At 45.7% G+C, this 23,904-nt stretch overlaps 1 protein-coding gene and 1 non-coding gene across 9 annotated transcripts in view; one reads left to right on the top strand and one right to left on the bottom strand.

The window, feature by feature from the left end:
- Positions 1-23,904, top strand: part of CLASP1 (cytoplasmic linker associated protein 1) — a 237,209-nt gene that overhangs the window by 55,401 nt on the left and 157,904 nt on the right. For all 8 annotated transcript variants that reach the window (XM_068968563.1, XM_068968560.1, XM_068968561.1 and 5 more), the window contains exons 2-6: positions 2,547-2,625; positions 4,041-4,144; positions 4,929-5,020; positions 6,788-6,863; positions 15,892-15,989. In XM_068968563.1, the coding sequence (XP_068824664.1) occupies positions 2,547-2,625; positions 4,041-4,144; positions 4,929-5,020; positions 6,788-6,863; positions 15,892-15,989 (449 nt within the window). The remainder of the gene's footprint in view (positions 1-2,546; positions 2,626-4,040; positions 4,145-4,928; positions 5,021-6,787; positions 6,864-15,891; positions 15,990-23,904) is intronic.
- Positions 1,884-2,009, bottom strand: LOC138077328 (U4atac minor spliceosomal RNA). The gene has a single exon (XR_011144775.1). It is a non-coding gene; the product is annotated as a U4atac minor spliceosomal RNA (small nuclear RNA).

Here is a 23,904-nt window from a genome sequence, read left to right as displayed (position 1 = left end):
TGTCTAACACTAGTATGGTGTATTTGTTGAGACTAATAAAGCAATATTGATAGGTGTGATTAACTGAAGTCCATAGTTTATTTGGGTCTTTTAAAATTTTTATCTAATGTCCTTTATCTATTCTAGGCTTCCATCTAGGATTGTTGTTTTAGTCGCTAAGTCATGTACAACTCTTTTGCGACCTCCTGGACTGTAGCCCACCATGGGATTTACCGGGCAAGAAGACTGAAGTGGGTTGCCATTTCCTCCTCCAGGGAATCTTCTCAACCCAGAGATCTAACCTGCATCTCTTGCATTGGCAGGCATGACCTAGGAAGCTCACACTCTATTTAACTGTCTCCTAGCTTCTCTTGGCAGTGACAAGGGAGAAGGAAATTTGACTTTCCTTCTTTTTGCTGACTTTGATGGTTTTGAGATGTATTGGTAAGATATTTTGTAGGCTGTCCCTCTATGGGAATCTGATATTGTTATTAGACTGGGCTTGTGGGTCTTCAGGCTAAGGATCACAGACCTAAAGCCCTGGTTTATCACATACCAAGCATACACACCTCCAACCTGATTTATGGCTGTTGATGTTGACCTTGATGATCTGGCTGAGGTACCAATACCCTTTGTCAAGCTTTTCCCATTGTACCGTTACTCCCCCTACTCTTTAGCTACTCCCCCTACTCTTTAGGGCTTTGGAAGGAAGTGAATGTGTGATTCCTCATCTTCTGTAGCTCATAAATGAAGTCATTAAAGTGTTTTGTTTTGTTTTTTTTTTTTTACTGTTTTAGGCTTTTAAAAAAACCTGTCACAAAACAATGCTCTCTTTATACAAAAATTAAAAAATTACGCCCTTTTAATATCTTCAAGTCACCAATCCCTTACAAGGACAGTATATGTATTGTGGTTATTATTGGGCAAATTTTGATTCCTTTGTTTTGAAACAGTGACTTTAAAGCTGAATAGAAAAGCCTGCTGTTTTTACTTTTTCTGGTCGCAAAACCTTGCAAGGGCAGGCAGATGCAAGGACTCAGTATATCATTCATTATCCGGCGTATCTTCAGGATAATTAGAATTACCGCAGTTTTGTTCGTTGGTTCTGTATAAACACCAGATCGTGCCCCAGATCATTTCTGAACTATGTTTAATAAAGTTGCACAATGCAAAAGTGCTTCCTACTGAGCGACTGCACACACACACACACACACACACACACACACACACAGCTCTCGTTTTAATGATAGAGCGAGGTGGCAAGGGCAAGTGGGGGGGGCTGTTAAGAGTCACGTTATCTGTGTAATTGTAAAAGAGAACGAAAGTGAAAGTGAAGTCGCTCAGTCGTGTTCGACTCTTTGCGACCCCATGTTCTGTAGCCTACCAGGCTCCTCCGTCCACGGGATTTTCCGGGCAAGAGTACTGGAGGGGTGTGCCACTCCAGAGGATCTTCCTGACCCAGGGGTCGAACCAGTGTCTCCCGCACGGTAGGCAGACGCTTTACCGTCAGAGGCACCAGGAAGTCACAGTAGGGTACCTGTGTTCTTTCACAATTAGGTGCGAGCAGGTGCCCGGCGCAGGTGTTACTTTTGCTCAGTGGTGTCCGACTCTTTGTAATTCCACGGACTGTATGTAGTCTGCTAGGCTCTTTTGTTCACGGGATTCTCAAGGTGAAGAGTACTGGAGGCTATCCTTTCCCCAATCCCGGCGTTAGAAGGAGACAAAGAAACGAACGGTAGGGGCTTTAGTTTTTCTTAGGAAAGCGTGTGGGTTGAGAAAACTCAGAACTCTGTTCTGTCAGCTTGAAGCGCCACCTAGGGGTTATTTACCAGCATAGCATTTGGCTTTACACTTTCAGAAGCTGTTATTATAACAAACACATCGTGGAAAAAGAGATTTTTCTTTTTTCCAAAAATTGCACCGTGATAAAGCTGAGCTTTAGCCGGTGCGGGTGTGTTGCATAGGCGTTAGCAGTACTGTCCTCACTAAACGCTCATCGGACAGTAGCGCAACCCCAAGAAAAGGATGGTTGGCGCCGCCTTTGAGTGAGGCGCGAGTAGCAGGCGCCAACACTGAGTAGGCTTGTGGCGACTAATTCACCAGTGCCGCCGCAGCCGCCTAGCAGCCGGTGAACGTCCGCTGATCACGGCTTCCGAAGCTCGCCACCAAAACTTCGTTTTCGGAGGCTCGGAAGGTCGCAAAGAGGCCGTTCAGTGGTACCCAGAAGGCCACGCGCCGGCCGCGAGCTGATTTGCATACACGCGCCCTTACGGGGCGGGGCCTTGGCGGGAGCTCCCGCCCTCCTGGGCTGGCGCTCGGAGCCGGTTCGCGGCGTCTGTGTTTGAGTAGCGTCTCGCCGAAGACTCTCTCGTTGTTAGCTCTGTAAACCGCCCTTTCGGACAATAGCGGCCCTCTTCCTGATACCCACGTTCACCCTCGGGTCGGCGCTCGCTTGGGCTCCCAGGCTGTGTCTGAGCCAGAGATGCGGGGGCGTGCCTGCAGCCGGCGGGCCAGGGCGCCAAGCCCCGCATGGGCCGCTGACGAGAGCCTGCTGTTTATCGTTGCAGGTGGTTCTCCTGGGCATGGACATCCTGTCCGCGCTGGTCACCCGGCTGCAGGATCGGTTCAAGGCGCAGATCGGTACAGGTGAGCTCTCTCCTCCTCCCATCTCGGCCTTCACTGGGTCTCCCCAAACCGTGCACTTGGCTGTACCCACCCCATAGCCAGCCCTCGTTCAGCCCCCCACCTTTTCTTTCTAGCCCCCCCTCCCCGTCTCGCCCCCACCTCCTCCTGCATGTGTAGATGCTGCACCGCTGCCCTTGCTCCCCTCGTGGGCACACCTGGATCTGCCACCTCCGCGCTCCTGCTGGCATCCCCCTGGCCCCCTTTCCATACCTTTCTGCTGTCTTTTTCTATCTTTCTGTTCTAGTACTAGCTATTACTTTTATTTTTTTATGCCAATTAGCCATCATGCTGTGGTACCAACCAAACCCTGTTTGCCTCTGACCCTTGTCTTGGAGAGGCATTGCCTTTTCTCTTTCAGAGTCTTACAGATCCGATGCAGCTGTATTTTTAAACAGTTTATTGTTACTATGACCGTTTTCACTTTGGTTGTCAGTGTCATTTCAAGTGTGGTAAATGATCACTTTTATTTTGAAGGGAAAATAGTGTCAGAATAATTAAATAAAAATAACATCAGGTTTCAAAGGTTAAGAGACGATTTTATTCCCAACCGCTGGGCATTCATAATAACAAAACAAGCCCTAACCCTTTTCTTTTAGCATTTCTTGTTACAACAGGTACACATATATTTGTGCATTTCTGTTAACTTTCTGGTCAATGTGCATGTTTAGATAAAGCCATGAGCTCTTCCCACTCTGCCATAAACTGTGTATCTGCAAATAAAAATCCCTCTTTCTTTCATTAATTTGATTACATAATACCAAATTAGATGAATTGTTCAGGATTATATTCTGTAAAAGAAATTTCTAATAGACTTTCAGAAGAAGCAAAGTGAGTTGACCTCTGACATCCAAGTGCCCTTGGAACAGCAGCGATAGCCCACCCAAGCTGTGGGGAGGAAGGGCAGGCAGAGAGCTGCATTCTGTCTGATGAGCATGCAGAGATGTTATGTAAAATGAAAAGCAGACCGAGCCTTAAGTGTTTGTTCTTCCACCCCCGAGCAGATGCACTGGGGTCTCTCTCTCTTATCTGGATTTCCTTTTGTGTTGACTCTTTCCTGCCTAGGTCTTCCATCGACATCCATTTTAATAACATTCTAGCAGCTTAAAAACACATTGGGAACTTCCCAGAGGAAGGTGGCATGAGGAAGAAGACAAATAGTGTGCCCATGCAAAGATTTTTGCAAATTCTCATAGTAGCTCCCATGAATTTGAGCAGGAGGAGATTTATAGGGGTTGGTGCTTGATGTGCATCATAGAGTGATGTGCATCATTTAGGTCAGGATTTTGAGATATCTTGTTAATTGAAATACCCACAGTTGGTGACTTCAGGCCACCAGAGTAGGTTTTCATTTGATCAAGTTGCATTTTAATTTCCAGTGCTGCCGAGTTTAATAGACAGACTGGGAGATGCTAAAGACTCTGTGAGGGAGCAAGACCAGGCCCTGCTGCTGAAGATCATGGATCAGGCTGCTAATCCCCAGGTGAGACTGGGGTGTCCCTGCAAAGTGTGCATGGGTTTCAGAGAGAAAATATTTATGGTATTTCATCTGGCCCCACTTTCCCCCCATAGGATATTTACAGAGGGTGTACCTTTGAATAAATTAGTGAACTTAACATGGGTATGGAGTGCTTGGTTTAATTTCTTAGACTCAAGCTCATTTATGTAATTGACTCTTTGTGTCTCTGAAAAGATGCAGCTGTGATGTCAGGGCCATCAGCAGCCTGGCTGCAGCCCTGGCCCATGCCTGCTGGTGAGCTGGGCTGCTGGGACCGACAGCCAGGGATACAGCTCTGTCTTACCTGTCCAGCTGACCATTGTTGGGGGGTGGGGCAGGGTGAGACGGTTTTAGGAGAAACTTTCCCAGGGAAGGTAAAACCTAGACTAGTCTGGGAAGCAGAGCAGGTTAGAGGATGGGGTGGGCACAGCTCTTCAGGCCAAGAGAGCAGTGTGAGTAGGTGACCTTTGGTAAGTCACCCAGCCTCTTCTGCTTCATTTTCCTCAACCAGTAACTGAGGACAGTCCCACCTCTTTTTCAGGGTTGTCCGGAAAATTAAATACAATTACATAAAGGAATGTGTTTTGAAAAGTTTTAGCTTGGTATAGAAACCTATGTTACCATTTTCCAAAAAGCTCCCCAGAGGGCTAGTGGAGGCGGGGAGGGATATGGCACCTGTTGTGAGGTCCCTGCCCTGGGGGTCCCTGGCTTGGATGGGCTGCAGCAGCCTCCTCCTCTTTTCTCCCCACCTTACCTCTGCCGTCTGTAGTACGTGTGGGACCGGATGCTTGGCGGCTTCAAGCACAAGAACTTTCGCACCCGGGAAGGCACGTGTCTCTGCCTCGTGGCCACCCTCAACAGGTAAGTCTGGGTGGGGCCTGAGGGCTTCCTCGGCCAAGCTTTTGTATTTGTAACTTTTAACTTTGAAATCATCATATATTTATAGGAAGATGTAGAGAAGTGTCCTGGGAGGTGCCTCGCACCCACCCGCTGTCTTGCGAGTCTGTAGTGCAGGGTCCAGACCAGGAAGTCAGTATTGATATGAGCTTGTTCAGGTTCCTCCAGTGACACACGTGTGTTCTGTGTGTGCCCAACTCTGTCACAAGTGCACCTCCAGATAACTCGCTGCCACGTTCACGGGCAGACCTGTGCCTCATCCCAGGCACTCTCACATTGCTGTTCTAGCCAGTCCCCAACCTCTGCCAGCCAGTCACCTGTTCTCCAGCTCTGAGATTTTATTAAGAATGTTATATGAATGAAATCACACAGAATGTGACCCTTTGAGATCAACTTTGTTTGTTTTCCTCACAGCATAATTCCCTTGAGATTGCATATGTGCTGTGGCCAAACATTTCATTGCTTTTTATTGCCAAGTAGAATTCCCTGATATAGATGTATCATAATATATTTAACCATTCACCTGTTGAATACTTCCAGTTTTGGGTTATTATAAATAAAACTGTTATAGATACATGTACCAGTTTCTGCCTGAACAGAAGTTATCATTTATTTTGGGTCAGTGTCCGAGAGTACAATTGCTGGGTCATTTATCAAGTTTGTTTTTAGTTTTTAAGAGAAACTCTTAGCTATTTTCTATAGTTATCTGTACTGTTATACATTCCCACTATCAGCGGGTGAATGATTTAGTCTCTTCAGAAACTAGCGTTGAATGTTATCACTGTCTTTAATTTTAACCATTTTGATATGCAAGTGGTCTATGTCATTGTGGTTTTGCTTCCTTAATGGCTGTTGATGTTTTAAAATTAAAAATTACAGGTCACCTTTCCTGATTATGAGAGTGTTACTGTACATGTCACAGAAAATCTGCATGAAGAAGAAAGTGATCATTGTCTATAATTCTGCTTCCTTCAGATAATCACTGTTAACACGTAGCATTTTGTTCCAGACTTTAGAGTTTTATTATTTTTTAAAAAACAAAATGGATAGTGTAATGTTTACATTACTTGGTAGAATTTTTTCCCCTTAATGTGCTAGATTTTTCAGGGTCATTAATTATGGCATATGTCTGAAGCTTTTAAATAATGTTTCTAGCCTTTGATAACAGTTGTTTCGCTTATTTATCCTAAGGGAGTAATCCGAGGGTAGTCAAAGAGAATTGTATTGAGAGAGCATGTCTGTGACTGCGCTTATGGTGGTGAACAGTTGCGAGTAGCTTAGTTATTCTCCAACAGGGCAGTGTCCTCTCAGCTGTTCATTGCAGCTTTTTCATCAGGCGGTTGTTACCTGAACGTCTGTTGTAGCGGAGAACTGCACACGCTGCAGGGAGAGGGTGAGGGTTAGCGGAGGGGTCCAGGGACCTGCCTGGTAACACAGTGAGTCAGGCAGAGTAGGAACCATCATGGGACAAATAGTGATGCCAGCACGGTGGAACCCCCGCTGAGCCAGGCCTGGGCTTCGACTCGGAGGGATGCCAAATGCAGAGGGAGACTTGTGAGATGCACTCGCAGTCTTGGACTCTGTGCAGAGGGCTTTTGGGTGTGTGTTTATTTTGGAAGCACGTAAGGGAGGATAAGGAGTGAGCCTTGGTGAGAGATAGTGGTGGGGGTAGGGGAGGTGGCCTTCTGTCTTCTGTTTTCACCACCAGTAAAGCATTCCTTTTGTTTTCAGCTCTGGAGCTCATACGTTAACACTAAGCAAGATCGTGCCACATATATGTAACCTACTAGGAGATCCCAACAGCCAGGTGAGTGTATTTAGCAAGAAAGGAAAATCGTTGGTTTCACAGAGTGAAGGTGCATTTTGATGATGTGTGGGTGGGATTTTATTCATCTCTTAGAGCTCTAGGTATTGTTTGCAATTGTTGGGTTAGTGCCCAGTAGTGCCCAATATCTGGTGTCTTGGATAGACCTGGGAGCCACTCTGCTCTTCTCTCCAGGTCGGGATGGGCCCCCTATTAGCCTGTAAAGTGACATCATCCAGACCAGCCTCCAAGAGAAGGACACTGTGGTCACCATCTGTGTAGCCAGAGAGGTGGGCATGGGGGAGGGAGCAGTGACCCCCTCCCAGAGAGGGAGAGGTGGGCTGTACAGGGCCTGGGGGCACTTCTTGGAGGTGGTGGAAAGGTGCCACGTTTCGCTTTGGGTGGTGGCCACACTGATGCCCCATTGATGTTTTCTGTAAATTAAAGCAAAAACGGAAAAACAACAGAGCATCACTTCCCTAGCGTCAGGGCAGGTGGAGGTGGCATTGGTGAGCAGTGAGCCCAGCTCAGAAGCCCCGTTCCTCTCTAGATCTCTCCTAGTGTCATCAGGGGCCCTGGCTGTCACCTTAGCTCACACAGCCGCCTAGATAAAGGGGCTTAACATGGGACAGTGCCTTACAGAAGTGTACACTTTGGCCCTTGAACGACATGGGTTCAGAGCACACAGGTCCCCCTTCAGGCAGAGGTTCATAGGATACACTGCTATACTTCATGGACCCTGGTAATCTGGATCCAAGGAGGCTGAACCACGCGTGTGTGGAGGGTTGGCGCCCTGACCCCTGCCTTGTCCAGGGGTTGACTGTACACTGGGAACAACGTCTCAGATTCAGCCTTGACTGGCAGCAACTGAATTGCATTCCATGGACAAGTCTGCATTCCTCTCGCTTCCCCCAGCTCAGCTCCGAGGGCCCGAGGTCTGAACACTTTCTGCCCTCTCCTCCTCCATGTCTCTGCCCTTCATCCCAGTTGCATTCCTGCCTCCTTTTTGGGGCTCTGCTGTGCTGCCCATTCCTGCTCGATGCTGGGCTATGCTGGTCTCTCTTGCCTACACCTACTTTCTTCTTTCTATTTATCCTCTACCCAACCTTTATTGAGAACACTTGACATTGGAAATGTGATTTTCAGATATTTTTATTTTTTGAATCATGCTTTACTGTGCAACATTAATTTAAAAATAACAGAATCAACTTTTTAAAAAGATTCTAACTTACACATGAACTGTTTTGCCTTTTTGCCCCCTTGATGTCTTGTCTCCACTTTGTTTTCTGTGGGAAGAATAATTTATGCAGGTCATACTCTGAGGCTGTGACTGCTTGCTGCATGGTGTCCTGTCTTTCTTAGAGCAGGAATGCCAGCCAGGCTCGCTGAGGCGCTTTGTTCCTCACTCACGTGCTTACCTGGTGGCTCAGATGGTAAAGGGGGAAGGAAATGGCAGCCCACTCCAATATTCTTGCCTAGAGAATCCTGTGGACAGAGGAGCCTGGTGGACTGCTGTCCATAGGGTCGCACAGAGTCGGACACCACTGAAGCAACTTAGCATGCATGCATGCATTGGAGACAGAAATGGCAACCCATTCCAGTATTCTTGCCTGGAGAATCCCAGGGACAGAGGAGCCTGGTGGGCTGCCATCTGTGGGGTCGCATAGAGTCGGATACGACCGAAGCGACTTGGCAGCAGCAGCAGCAGATGGTAAAGAATCTGCCACAATGTGGAAGACCTGGGTTCAGTCCATGGGTTGGGAAGATCCCCTGGAGGAGGGCATGGCAGTCCACTCCAGTATTCTTGCCTGGAGAATCCCCGTGGACAGAGGAGCCTGGCAGGCTGTAGTCCATGTTGTCGCAAAGAATCAGACACAACTAAGTGACTAAGCGCAGCACAGGTGCTTACTCTGGCCTGAGAGGTGATGTGAGTATTCACGCTGGGCCCGGGAGGCAGAATAGGGGTCAGTGAGGCCAGGTTCAGTGGGCGGGCAGTCATCGGCCATCTGGAGTAGACAGCATCTGTAGCCAGAGTTTCCCATACTGAGCATCCGAGGAGCCTGAGTGTTCACATCTACCTGAGGAGGGTTTCTCTGTGCATGAGTGAGTGTGTGCAGACACACAGGCCCGAGGGCCTTATCGCCACCCCTGGGGATGGTACCTGCTCCCGTGACGCCAGCCCCCTCAGGCGCCCCTCCTCCTGGGGGTGTCTGTCCATGTGCTTGTGCTCCTGACTTTACTCGAGTTTTCTTGTCCGTCTTTCCTGCTAGTCTCTGAACCATCAAGGTCCGGATTACTCTGTCTTCTCTTTATCACCCCAGGGCTGCCTTAGGACTGAGTGGATTCTCCAATGCTGTTTGCATGGCTTTTCCCTCTTAGTTGTGGACGTCTCAGGCTTTTGAGAACAGTTGTGTCTTCCTGGTGCTGTCACTGCACTGGGTGCCCAGCATTATGGTCAGCTTCCATCCAGCGCTCAGTCCTTTGGTGCTGGTGGTGGTATGTGTGTGGGTGTGGGTGGGTGTGGGTGTGGGTGTGGGTGGGTGGAGGGCTGTGCTTGGTGGTGGTGGTGGTGTGGGAGTGGGTGTGTGTGTGTGTGTGTGGGTGGGTGGGGTGTGGGTGGAGGGCTCTGCATGGTCCTGCATGTGGCTCCTCACGTCAGTGGGATTTACCTTTAAGGTGAACCCTGTAGACACTCCTGCCCCAGAGGATGTGAGTCCTTTGATTGTGGTCTCATTGTACAGTGACCCAGCTCCTCAGTGGACCCCACACACAGGCTCTGTGTGGCTTAGGATGCTTTTGGCTGCTGAAAGTAATTCAATCACGAGAGCAGCGGGGACAATGTATTGTCCCCTGTGAAGGGGGCCTGAAGGAGGGAGGCCGCAGGGCGTGTAGCAGTTGTGTGACGTCCCCGGGCCTGTGCGTGCCTGGTTTTCTGCTGGGCTGCCCACCCCCTGGGCTTTCTTCTCTGCAGCTCTGCTCACAGGCCTGGCACGGGTGTAGTCCAGCTGTGTGTGTGTCCGGCCCTCCTGGCAGATGAAAATGTGGTGTTCCTCTGTCCCTATCGTGTTTTCAGCTTTTTTATATTGAAAGGTTCACGTTTAGGTAAAGTGGAGAGAGGGTTGTGCTGCACCCCCCATCACGCAGCCTCAGCAGCGGACCACTCAAGGCCAGTTTAGTTTCATCGCTTTTGCTCCCCCACCCCATCATTTGGAAGCAGAATGTATTGAATGGATGATTTTGAAGGAAATCTTAGCCATCAGGTGGTTTAGTTCTTGACTCCTCCCCACCGAATCTCAACACCACCGTTGCTTCCTGCCCCTTTAGAATGGCTCGTCCCCTCGTGCCATTAAATGCCCAGTCCACGTGCGCTTTCCCCCCCGGTCTCCTGTGGTATAGTGTTCCCTGCGTTTCTTTCCCCAAGTGGAGAGACGTTTTCCAGAAGCTTTCCTCAGGTTTCCTGTCGCATCTCATGGTTGAGAGTTGTATCTCGGGGGAGGGACAGAAGCATGGGGTGGCTTTACACTCATGATGTAAACAGCTAAATGTTTCCTTCCTAGCTGAACTCAGGGTTTCCCCCTTTGGGGTGTGGGTTGCAGAACAGGGCCTATGTCTGTTGCCTAGGAGTACAGGGCAAAGGCAGCCAGCAGTCTTAAGACACTTGCTCAACAGGGCGTTCCTCACCGGATTGGAGAAGGAAATGGCAACCCACTCTAGTATTCTTGCCTGGAAAATCCCATGAACAGAGGACCCTGGTAGGCTATAGTCCATGGGGTCAAAAAGAGTCGGACACGACTGAGCGACTTCACTTTCACTTTCTGCCAGATAGGGGAAACTCCAGTTCTGCCTGGAAACCTCTGATATACCTTCGTTAGCTGCCCAGCTGGCCTCAGGCAGTGAGGTATTGTGTCTGCATGCCCTCACCACCACCCCGCACCCGCCCTTGCCACCCCCCCCACCCCCCCACCGTCTGCTGTCTGTTTTCCTGAGGAGTTTGATCTGCTATGAAGGATGGGGTGACTTTGGCCTTGCAGGAGTTTCTGGGGCCCTCCCTTTCCCTGAGGGTGAGGTTTCCCCTTGAGTTTCAGGCTGTGTAGGGAGCCTGTTTCCTGCCACTCACATCTGGGTGTGTGTAATGAGGTGAAGTGACAGGCACGTCCTGGGGCCCTTGTCTTTTGCTACCTGAGTGGTCCGAGCTGTTGGGGTTCCTTTGCAAGATGCGCCTGCGGGTGGCCACAAGCCAGATTGGGACCTGCATCGTCGCATGTAGAGGTGAACACTGCTTTATCCCTTTAGCCTCAATTGACTTGCTTCAGGGACACTTGTCTTCTCAGCTGGGTTACAATACTCTGTAGTGCCACACACAGTCTCTTCTGTGATTCTTGAATTGAGAGTCGTTCAACTGACCCTGTAGCTTTCTGAGCCTGAAGAGTAGTTATTTAAAGGCTAAGGTTGTTAGTCTGAAAGATGTAGATAATACCAGCTCCACCAGCCATTGTGTTGAGTGCTTCATATTCAGGACCACAGGGCACAAGCAGCTGGCCTGAACTTGAATTTCAGCCTACAGATATGTGTGTGTCTATACACGTGTCTGCAGGATGATTTTTACTTTTGGAGTTTGGACAGTTTTACATTTGGGAGATGTGTATTTCTGATTTTTCTGCAAAGAGTGAGGATGAGGCAGAGCTGTACTTGCAGCACCCCAGTATGTGTGCCCCCATGGCCATGAGCTGGTGGCATGCTGGCAGCTACCTGCCTGAGGCCGCATTCCCCTGTCCTCTGCCCTTGGGGTCCCCTCCCGGGGTCCTGGGTCCTCATCCTCCCACCCTGTTCTGCCCATCGTGTGACCTGCCTGGGCCATGTGGCACCCTAGTTTGGTACCTAATAGGCAGTCAGATATTTGTTGAATTGAATCCATTATTTTTTTAACCTCAAAGCAACCTTCCAGTTAGGAAGGAAGAAATTGAGATTAAAAGAGTTAAAATATTTTGTCTAAAGTTACATAGTCTCTAAATGGCCAAGTAGGTCCTGAGGGCTACTTTGACTCTGAGGCTAGTAATTTTGTTGATTGATTGATTGAATGAATGAGTGATTCTTTGAATTCTGTAGTGCTTTACAGTTTTCTGAAGTTACACACACAATTTCATATAGTAGTCCCATGCTGCTGCTGCTGCTAAGTCGCTTCAGTCGTGTCCGGCTCTGTGCGACCCCATAGATGGCAGCCCACGAGGCTCCCCTATCCCTGGGATTCTCCAGGCAAGAACACTGGAGTGGGTTTGCCATTTCCTTCTCCAGTGCATGAAAGTGAAAAGTGAAAGGGAAGTCGCTCAGTCGTGTCCGACTCTTAGCCACCACATGGACTGCAGCCCACCAGGCTCCTCCATCCATGGGATTTTCCAGGCAAGAGTACTGGAGTGGGTTGCCATTGCCTTCTCCGAGTAGTCCCATAATAACCCCCTTTTCACCCCTGTATTGCCCCTGCCCCCTTCCCTCTCCTTGCTGGCAACCACTAGTGTGTTTTCTCTGTCCGAATGTTTCTTTTTTGATTTATTCACTAGTTTGTTGTGTTTTTTAGATTCCACATGTAAGTGATATCAGTGTTTGCCTTTCTCTGTCGGACTTATTCCACTTAGAAGGCTAGTCATTTTTCCACTAAATCCCTTAAACTCTTTACAGCCGGACTTGTAAGTAGCAGACAGGATATTGATTGCTCTTTAAAGAGTTTCCTCAGTGTGACCTGCTCTGGCTCTGAGCAGATACCATGATTAGAAAGTAAGCAGTGGTGATGCACCTGTCATTATTTCAGACAGTGGCATTGACTGCTCTTGTAAGATGTGCATGTCTCAATATGAAAATGTTTCCTGACATCAGAAATTCTTTCCTTTCCAAAATAGTCTGGTAATCTCTGTTATTAAGCTCAGGCTACCATGGCAGAATACCATAGACGGGGAGGCTTGAACAAGTGAAATTTGTTTCTGGCAGTCCTGGATCAGGGTGCCAGCATGGCCGGTTCTGGTGAGGGTTCTCATCCCATTTTGCAGACATAGAGAGCTCTCTTGGTGTCTCTCTTACAAAGACAGCCCTCCTGTCGTATCAGGCCCACTCGCATGACCTCATTTAACCTGAGTTCCCTTCTTCATAGGCCCTGTCTCTGTCTGCAGTCACATTGGGCTTCAATAGAGGAATTTTTTCAGGGGCTGGCACTGGTGGTGGTGGGGTGTCACATACACAATTCGGTACATAGCATCAGGTTTTAGGTGAGAAGATAGCAAGAACCTGGAGTTTGCCTATCTATCACAAGGGAAAAAATGTGAGTAAAATTACCTGTCATGCACTACTGTTAATCATAGGGTGACTTGCAGTGTTCAGGAATGTAAATTGTTCGTATTCCTACTTCCTTCCTCTTTCCTTCACTCTCTGTTTCTTTGATTTCATTGCTTGAGACCAAATCTGGAATCATGTTCTCCTGTCTGTACCTGCTCTCCTCCCCCGGGTACCCCCCACAGGCTGGCCTTGAATTCATTGGATTAAAATTTTCTTTTTCTTTCCACCTTTTTACTGGCAAAATTTTAGACCTGTAGAAAAATGGAAAGGGTAGTATAGTGAACAGCCATATTTACCATTTAACGTTCTGTCACATTTGTTTTATAACTCAACACGAATACTTATGCACACATGTACACTCATATACACAGAGAAATACTTCTTATTCTTGAACCATTTGAAAGTATCTAGCACACATGATCTTTTTACTTCTATATAATAACAGAGATATTTGTATATAATCACATGTTGTTTTCACATGAGAAATTTAACATTGATAAACTATTAAGTTAGTACAAAAGTAATTGCAGTTTTGGGCCATAGATTTTAAATCACTATAACTAGGCTCAAACACATGTTTATTAATCAGAATAGGAACCGTTGGAATCAATATACTTTGCCAATGAGAAGTAAGTTTGTTTATTCCTGTAGCATAAAAATCCATGCTTTGGGATTTGATGAACTCTTGGAAAGCATTTCCTGCCTCCTTCTGGTTTGTAGGTGTTTTCCCTGCAAAAAGTTGTAGAGATGCTTGAAGAGGTTGTAGTTGGTTGGTGAGAGGTCAGGTGAACATGTGGATAAGGCAAAACGTTGTAGCCCAATTTGTTCAACTTTTGAATCTTTGGTTGTGCAGCATGTGATCAGGCGTGTTGTGGAGAAGAACTGGGCCCATTCTGTTGACCCATTCTTCTGCAGGCATTGCAGTTTCCAGCGCATTTCCTCCATCCGCTGAGCATACTTCTCGGATGTCATGGTTTCACTGGAATTCTGAAAGCTGTAGTGGATCAGATGGGCAGGAGACCACCAAAGAGTAACCATGACCTTTTTTTGGTGCCTGTCTGGCTTTGAGAAGTGCTTTGGAGCTGCCTCTCAGTCCAACCACAGAGCTGGTCATTGCCAGTTGTTGTATAAAATCCACTTTAAATTGCCTGCCAGGCTCCTCTGTCCATGGAATTCTCTAGGCAAGAATACTGGAGTGGGTTGCCATTTTCTTCTCCAGGGGTTTAATTGCACATCACAATTCAATTGAGAAATGGTTTGTTGTCATATAGAATAAGAGAAGACGACAATTCAAAACAAGTTTGTTTTTTTTTTATTTTCGGTCAGCTCATGAGGCACCCACTTATCGAGCTTTTCCACCTTTCCAATTTGCTTCAAATGCTGAATGATCAGAATTAGCAATGTTGAGTTCTTTGGCAACTTCTCCTGTAGTTTTAAGAGGATCAGCTTCGATGATTACTCTCAGTTAGTTGTTGTCAACTTCCAATGGCCAGCCGCTGCACTCCTCATCTGCAAGGCTCTTGTCTTCTTTGCAGAACTTCTTGAACCACCACTGCACTGTATGTTCATTAGCAGTTCCTGGGCTAAATGTGATGTTGATGTTGCAAGTTGTCTGCACTGTTTTACAACCCATTTTGAACTCAAATAAAAAATCACTCAAATTTACTTTTTGTGTAACATCATTTATATAGTCTAAAATAAACAATATGTAATAAGTCATTAGCAATTAAACAAAGTGAGAAATGTGCATTAAAATGATGTATAACACAACCACATTTATTTAAGAATGTATTCCAATATCAAATGGCAAAGTTCAACAGTCCAAAATCCCAGTTACTTTTGCACCAGCCTAATGTTTGGTATATATACAGTCCATATTCAAATTCCCCCATTTTCCTTTTTTTTTTTAATAAAGTTCATTCTGTCTCTGGAACCTTATTTATCCGGACCTTTCCCCCGTCTGTGTTTGGCCAGACTGCTGAAGCTTATGCTGTGCTGCTCCGCCTTCATGCCTCCGCACTGGCTGGTTACCTGTTTGGAGCCTGTCTCATCCCATTTCTTCCTCCTGAAATGCTGTTTCTAAGCACATTTTAAGTGGTTCCTTCCTCTTCCATAAACTGTTTCTTGGTATCCTCTGGTGTGCTCAGTCCCCTCTACTGTGTGAGCTCTCTGTACTCTTTTGTATAACATTTATTACATCCTGTCCTGTATTAAATGTAGAATTTATGGACTTTTTTCCCATCTACCTTTTAGAACTTTGCACTTCTTGAATTCAGGTGCTGTGTAACCTTTACCACACTTTTCTGTTGCTAAGTATTTGTTTAATTGGCCTACATCCAGAATGCTACATGGTTTTTTTTTTTTTTTTTTTAGAATAATTCACTTATTTGTAGTGTTTTCCACTTTGGTCTGAAATTTCTAGTTTCCAGACATCATCTTAAAGGATGAAAAGAACTAAGGGGTATAGACTTTAACATGGACACAGGGTTGGGATCTGAATTTTTTTTCCATACTCTCTGGAGTTGTGCCCACAGAGTCAGAGCTGTCAAAGCACAGCTTTGTCTCATCCCACGTCTCTAAGGGGTTGTGTTCAGAGTCACGTCGGTGAGTGGGTGATGAACTTGGGGTGTTGGATAGCCTGTTGTGTCCGCAGCAGGAAGCGCTGGGGAATGACACAGAGCAGCTGTAAGATCTCTTCTTTTATATCTAGGTTCGAGATGCAGCAATAAACAGCTTAGTGGAAATTTACAGACATGTAGGAGAACGTGTGAGGGCAGATCTCAGTAAGAAAGGATTGCCACAGTCCCGGTGAGTTCAGACATTTTCCTTCTCTTGCTCTTTCCCTCTTCTTTCTCAGTTAACATCTTGGTTTGCACTGCTTATTTTGTTACGGGGTAATTTTTTTTGAAAGACTATATGGTGAGAAGATTGGTGGATGGCGATCTTGTCCAGATCATGTCTCAGGGGTCCCCTTTCATTCCACTTGCTCAAAAGTAAGACTTTTCTCACCCAGACATCTGACCTGATCCCATGCCACAGACTGTTTTTAGAAGCATATTTAAAAGTGATTGGTGTTGAAAGATTTTGCATTCTCTGGGTTCATGTGGTTCTACACTTCATATGTACATGGAACCTGGTATCTTGGGGCCTCTGAATGTATTTGTTTGAATGAAGCCTTTCCCAGATAAATCTGGATAGAAATATATCAGTGATAATTCTGGACATCTTTGAGGTGTTAGCCTTCTGGCTAGTAATGCCAGTTTCAACATCCAAGTCTCCAGTGCAAGGAGATTATTGTCTTACCATATCGAGAGTCCCCTTCAGTCCACAGGTGTTTCTGTTGTCAGAGTTTTAAAAATAATGAAAAATCAGTTATCTATGATCTTTAACTATGATGTAGAAATTTTATACCAAATGAATTTTAAACCTTTTGACTGTCTAATTGGGAGAAAGTAATATGAAAACCCTGGGAAGTTAAGCCTGGATGGGACTCACCAAGTGATTTATCTGGACCTGTCATTGTTCTCAGGGGGACAGCTGAGGCCCAGTGACAGGAAGTGACTGGAGACATGACCCAGCTAGAAAGTCAGGGCTCAAGCTGATATTTTGCGCTCCATTTTCTCTATCCATTCCACAGATGAGCTTGCAGAGTATTGGGCATCTCCATCTGGGGCAGAATATTGAGATACACAGGAGCCACCTGTCGTGACGTCCCTCAGTTGGATGTGATGGAAGTGGGTGACTGACCCTGCAGTCAGGGTGCCAGTGACACTTGAGGGGGGACATCCTTCCTTGTTGAGTGTCACATCTGACCCCAGTGTTGCTTTCATCATGGTCCCTGGGCCTTTGTTTGTTTGTTTGTTTTTTTAAAGCACTACAGAACAGTAGAAGGTGCTGGGGATACTCTGTACTAGCAGACAGCGTGATCCATGAGCCCTGGGGTAGGAGTCAGCAGTTAGTGTGGTGGACACCAGCCATTTACACTGAAGCCTTGCAGTGGACGGGGTCAACAGACAAGAATAGAACTACTTTTCATGTTTTTTACATGAAGGTAATCTGTGAGAACAGGGGTTTTTATGAACCTCCACCTTGTAGCCTCTGAATATATAGTGAGAACACTTGGGAGGGAGAAGAACTACAAAGTACTGACCAGGCTCTTAGGGAAAACTGGAGACTGCAGGGAAGCAGGGGCTAGTTAGTGATGATGTCACCATCATTGCTGGAGAAACGGGTCTCGGGCCGTGAGAGCCTCTCCTGCCCAAGGCCTGGTGTCGCCATGCTGAGTGCCTCATGGTGAGCCTAGGCCATGGCCCACCTGTCTTCCCCATGGGATTCCTGTGTCATGTTCAGCGGTTGCTACAGCAGCTGACAGCTGGGCACGTGACATGGTGAAACTGAGGTCTGGCGAGGTGGGCACAGAGGGTGAGTCACATTGCAGACCAAGGCGTCCTTACATAGGCCTGAATGTGGGGTCGGCCTGGGCTCTGCCTGGACACTAGAATGTGGGGCTGCCCATTATGTCCACAGAGGGGTCGGGAGTCTGGCCCGGGTGTGGCTGCCCACCTGCCTTCCTTTTGGGATGCTGGCATTGTGGAGCCTTTGGCAGTGCTGGGTGAACAGCCCCACAAACCCTGGCCCTCAGATTTAATGAGCTTGCCTAGTGCCAGCATTCCATGCGTCTTGTCCCGGCTTGTGGCTGGGAATTGAGCATGTCCTGTGTGCCTCCACCAGGAGAAACTCCAGGAATCTTGAGTCTAGTTTCCTGTGGTCCTCACCCCTTTGCTGATTTTCCTTTGTGTCCTTTTATACTGTAATAATCACAGCTGTCAGTGTGACTCTGTGCCGCGGCCCTGAGTCCTCCCAGTGACTCGTGAAACCTGGACTGGTCTTAGGGACCCCATAGAGTGAGTTAGGTAAGGTCCTGGAGCTGGGGCTAGAGCCTTCTCTTGCAGACTCCCAGTCTTGGTTTTTTCCCCACTGTCAACTCTACTCCCTTAAACAAATAAACAAAAAAAGATTAAAAAAGAAGTAACAGAAGAGTTAGTGCCTCTGTGGTTAGGAATGAGAGTTTCCACTGTCTCATGTTAGCTGAAATCCTTCCTCAAATTCTGGACCAAAAGGAGAGGGTAAGCCTAAGGAAGTGACCCACAGCTTTATAGCCATTGTCATAAAGCTGGCAGACACAGTGCTTGAAGAACTAGGCTGTTAGTTCTTTATAAAACTTGACTGGAAGAATCGGAAACTTCATTTATCTTTATATTTATTACAAGACAGTTACATAAAACCTTGCACTATGAGGGTCAGAAGCTCTGACTGTCACCTCAATTTTGATGGGGAGGAGTCCAGATAGAATAGGTCATAGAAAGAATCTCCTTCTGTCATTTGGAAAGCACAGCCTCTGCTCTGTGTGGCTCCAAGTGGCCGGCTAGAATACTTTGAGTATCCTAGACTTGTTTTACATCATTATAGGTTTTTTGTTGTTGTTACATGAGCATAGAAGAGTCTTTAGCTTGGCAAGATTCCATAGCATTAACAAAATATTGTGGAATTTGCTTAATGTTTTCTAAAACTTGCCTTTAGTCCTGGAATAAAAAATGTTGTCCTCTAGCAGCTGTCCTTGGCAGTCCAGTGGTTAAGAATCAACGTGTCCATTTCAGGGGACACAAGTTTGATACCTGGTTGGGGAACTAGGATCCCACATGCCGTGCAATGCAGCAGAAAAAGAGAAAATATTATCTTCTCATGAGTTTGTTCATTGAGTGAGTACTGTATTTGAGAAGAAGATTAGTTATGTCTCTAGGAAATAAAATACATGATGAAAAAGGATGCCTTTCTCATGTCAGCTAACTGATGTAGTAAGAGTGATCTGATTTAGGCAGCAGTTTTCTTTGCCCATTTCACAAAGGAGAGAGAGTTGCGTATTCTTCAGCTTCACTTTGAAGGAGCTGGAATCATCCTTTGGGGCCATGTGTTCAATTCTTATTTGAGTATGTCATCTGTTGGCTGAAGTCACTTTCATCCAGAGGAGAGAGAGGAGATATTCAGCCCAATCTCCATCTTGGAAGGTGTCCCCTGTGTGGGGTCTCAGCACAGCTGAGCTGTGAACGTCAGTCAGCATAGTGTTTGGACATTTTCTGTTGTTTTACACGTATTGTTTTCACAATCCACATGCATGATGTGTTCAGAAACCGAGTCCTACACGGTTCACTTCTCACTGTCCATTTTAAGAGGCTGTATCGCAATAGGATATTTGTGAGATGTCTCTGGATCTAAGGAAAATGTCGGTAGGTTCCTGTCACTTACTGTCCAAGGCTTCCCTTCACAGACAGATGCTGTCTGCCCACGTGGACACTCACTGTCACCCCACTGTATATGCCAGAAAATATTTCTATTCCATATGGTATGATTTAGTTTGTGAGGCTTTGGTAAAATGATTGCTGGTGTGAAATTTCTTCTGGAACCATCATTTGGGAACCAAGCTCCTGAAACAGCAGCTGCTTCAAATCTGATGATAGTTTTAAGTTCTGCTGCTGCTGCTGCTGCTAAGTCGCTTCAGTCGTGTCCGACTCTGTGTGACTCCATAGACGGCAGCCCACCAGGCTCCTCTGTCCCTGGGATTCTCCAGGCAAGAACACTGGAGTGGGTTGCCATTTCCTTCTCCAATGCGTGAATGTGAAAAGTGGAAGTGAAGTCGCTCAGTCATGCCCGCCTCTTAGTGACCCCCTTGACTGCAGCCTACCAGGCTCCTCCGTCCATGGGATTTTCCAGGCAAGAGTACTGGAGTGGGTTGCCATTCTAGATAGAGCTAAAACATGTCGTTGGATGCATTTTAACTCTTTGGTGAACTTTCTTTGTGAGCCTGCAGTTTTGAATATTGCTCTCATAGTACTTGTTTATAAAAACCTTGCAGACATTCACTAGACATTATTATCTAATGATTGTAAAGGGGAGAATTAAAGCTTTCTTATTTTTGGTTTTAACTTGCTTGCTAAAACTTTGGCATTAAAAGGGAGGGCCCAGGGCAAAAGCAGATGAGAAATGTGCTCTGTAACACCCCTCTCGTTTCTTTTTTTAAAAGGTTCGTTTTTTGGCTGCACGGGGTCTCTGTTGCTGCTTGAAGCCCTTCTCTAGTTGTGGGGGATGGGGCTGCTCTCTAGTCGCAGCGCTCAGGCTGCTTCTTGTGGTGGTTTCTCTTGTTGGGAAGTGTGAGCTCCAGGACGTGGGCTCAGTGGCTGTGGCTCACAGGCTTTGTTGGCTCTGCAGCACGTGGGGTCTTCCCGGACCAGGGATCAAACCCGTGTTCCTTGCATTTGCAGGCGGATTCTTAAGCCCTGGAGCACTAGTGAAGTCCACCCCTGTCATTTCTAAATTTTATTTTCTGTAAGTCATTCATACAGAGAGGGTTGACTAGATTTACAAGATACGTTGAAAAAAAGGCAGTTTCTTATCTCTTCTGCCACTTTTCCTCAGAGGAAAACCCTTCAGCCGTTTTTACTGGCTCTCTTGTGTCTGTTGCTTTGTCTCTAAGTGCTGTGTGTGTACTGCTATTTCTCAGTTTTTGTCACTCTTAAGAATTTTACTTCACATTATGAAGGGTGGATTTCAGTTCTGTCCTCCTACCCTCCCTCAGGTATACTCACCCTCTCTACCTCCACCAAAGCTAGTCCTGTCTGCGTTTTGATTGGGACACTGTTGGCTTTCTGCCGTCACTGTGCGTGCCGTTCACAGCTCATTGTTTATATCTGGTGAACCGTGATGACTTTGCCTCCCCCCCTCCCCACCTCCACCCCGTGGGTTCCCGGGGTTTGTCTGACTTTCACCTGTGTAATTGTCTATTTGCATCTCCTGCGCTTGGCTGTCTACATACTGCCAAGTCAGGTGCATCTCCTTGAGCCTGCCTTCCCATCCACACCAGCCACCTCTTCTGCCTTTTGCTTTATCATCCTCCTGAGGCTGCACGCACCTTTCTCGGCAGGTGCGCCTACTGATTCTTGGAGACATCGTCTTTCTTGGTTTTCTCCCTCACCAGTAACTTTCTGAGGAAAGACGTGGAGAAGAATAGTTTTTTGAGTGAGAATATCTTTATTCTCTCTTGATACTGATAGTTTGTCAGGGTCTAGAAATCTAGGTTAGAAGTCCTTTTTTTTCATCCAGAATGTGGAAGCTAATGTGCCTCCCTCCCTTCATTGAGTCCCAGCTTTCAGTGTTTCTAGTGAGAAGTCCATAGTCATTCTGATTTTCTGGTCATGTGTGGTCACTTGCTTCTCTTTGTTCTCCTCGTTGATCTGAAACTTGATAGTAGACCTTATGTGAGACTGGTTTCTTACGCATTTGGAGGGCCTTTCACAGCGGAACCTCACGTCATCTAGTTCTGGGCAGGTTTCCTTGTAATGACCTCTTGGACTCGTTGCTGCTCTGATCCTCTTGTTTTTCTCTCCCATTTATGACTTCTTAGTTTTGCCCTGTGAGTAATGCTGCTGTGAAATTGGGTGTGTAAATACCTGTTCCATTCCCAGCCTTCAGTTCTTTGGGTATATAGTCTAGAAGCTGGAGCAAGTGGTAATTCTTTGTGTAAGTTTTTTGAGGAACTGCTCTTCTGTTCTGTAGCTATTGCACCTGTTTGGGTTTCTGTCAGCAGCGTACATCCTTGCCAAAAATTGTTGTTTTCTGTCTCATTTTGATAAATAGCCATTCTAATGGGTTTCTCATTGTGGTTTTGATCCCCATAGAATTTTTGTTGGAACTTTGTTGAAAATGAACTGACCATTAATGTAAAGATTTCTTTCTGTTCGCTTACATTCCATTGATCTATATGCCCGTCGTACTAGTAGTACATTGTCTTAATTCATGCAACTTCGTAGTAAATTTTGAAGTCAAAGTTTGTTCTTTCTAAGATTGTTTTGGCAATTTTGGGTGCCTTGCATGTCCTTGTGAATTTTAGCTGTATTTGTCAATTTCTGCCTGAAAAGGGCACCTGGGATTTTGGTAAGAAATGAATCTGTAATGAGTTCGGGCAGTATTACCGTCTTAATAACATTGTCTTCCAATCCATGAACATGGAATGTCTTTCCATTTTTAGATGTGTTTAATTACTTTAAACGATTGCTCAGTAGTGTCCAGAGGACATGACTTACACTTCTTTTGTTAAATTTATTCCTTGTGTTTTCTCTTGGGTGCTATTCTAAGTAGAATTTCTTTTCTTATTTTCAATTTCAGATGGTTCATCATAATATATATAGATTATATATATATTTTTTTATACTGATCTTGAATCCTGCAACCTTGCTGAACTCACTGGTTCTAGTGGTTTTACTGTGGACTTCTTGGGATGGTATAATACAAGACATGTCAACTGCCAGTAGAGAGAGCTTGTACCTCTTAATCCCCAACTACATATTATCCCTCATCCTTACCTCTTCCCACTGGTAGCTGCTAGTTTGTTTTCTGTATCTGTGAGTCTGGTTTTTTGTTTGTTTTGTTCACTAGTTTTATTTTTATTCCACACAGAAGTGATAGCATATTGTGTTTCTCTTTTTCTGACTGGCTTATTTCGTTTGGTATGTTGTACTTTCATTTTCATTCATCTCAAAGTATTATCTAAGTTCCCTTTTATTTTCATCTGACCTGTTTGTTTTTAGGGCTGTTCTATTAAATTCCAACATTATTTCTATTTGTTATTCATTTCTACTTTTATCCTGTTATAATCATAAATCATAATTCCTGTGTTCCGTGGTTTTAGTTCTTTGAAATTTATTGGAGCTTGTTTTATGGCCCAGTATGTGGTCTGTCCTAGAGAGTGTTCCAGGTGCACTTGATAAGAATCTGTATTCTCTTGTTATTGAAACTTGCAATATCGTAGTCATCTCTTAATACTGATGACTTACTTACTTCTCTCTTCAATTCTGTCACTTTTTGTGTTATATATTTGGAGGTTCTGTTCTTGAAAGTGAAAGTTGCTCAGTCATGTCCAACTGTTTGCAACCCTATGGGCTGTACAGTCCATGGAATTCTCTAGGCCAGAATACTGGAGTGGGTAGCATTCCCTTCTCTAGGGAATCTTTGCAACTCAGGGATTGAACCCAGGTCTCCCACACTGCAGGCATATTCTTAACCAGCTGAGCCATGAGGGAAACCTTGAATACTGGAGTGGGTAGCCTATCCCTTATCCAGCGGATCTTCCTGGCCCAGGAATCGAACCAGGGTCTCGACCTTTTTGTATCATATATTTGGGGGCTCTGTTCTTAGATGTCTATAATTATGTCTTTCTGATAAACTGATCCTTCTGTCAATGTAAAATGTCCTTCTTTGTCCCTGATAGCACTTTTTGTCTTGAAGTCTATACTGTCTGATATTAGTATAGCCACCCTAGGTCTCTTTCGAACACTTTTTTCCATGGATTATCTTTTTATATCCTTTTGCTTTCAGCCCTTTTGTCTTTGTGACTGAAATGAAATCTCTTGTAGACAGCATACAGTTGGGTCTTGATTGTTTATTGAGCCTGAAAATCTTTGTCATTTAATTGAAGTATTTAATTCCATTCATATTTAATGTACTACTGATAAGGTAGACTTTATTTCTGCTATCTCATGTTGCTCTTTGTGTTTTATATGCCATGACTTTTTAATTTCTCTGTTCTTTCCAGTGCTGCCTTATTTTGTAGTAAGCAGATACTTTCTAGTGTGCCAGTTTAATTTTCCTGCTATTTTTAAATGAAATTATTAGT

The sequence above is a fragment of the Capricornis sumatraensis genome, chromosome 3, assembly GCF_032405125.1.
Source record: "Capricornis sumatraensis isolate serow.1 chromosome 3, serow.2, whole genome shotgun sequence".
In the NCBI taxonomy this organism is placed as follows: domain Eukaryota; kingdom Metazoa; phylum Chordata; class Mammalia; order Artiodactyla; family Bovidae; genus Capricornis; species Capricornis sumatraensis.
This window is presented reverse-complemented; position numbering and strand designations above follow the sequence as displayed.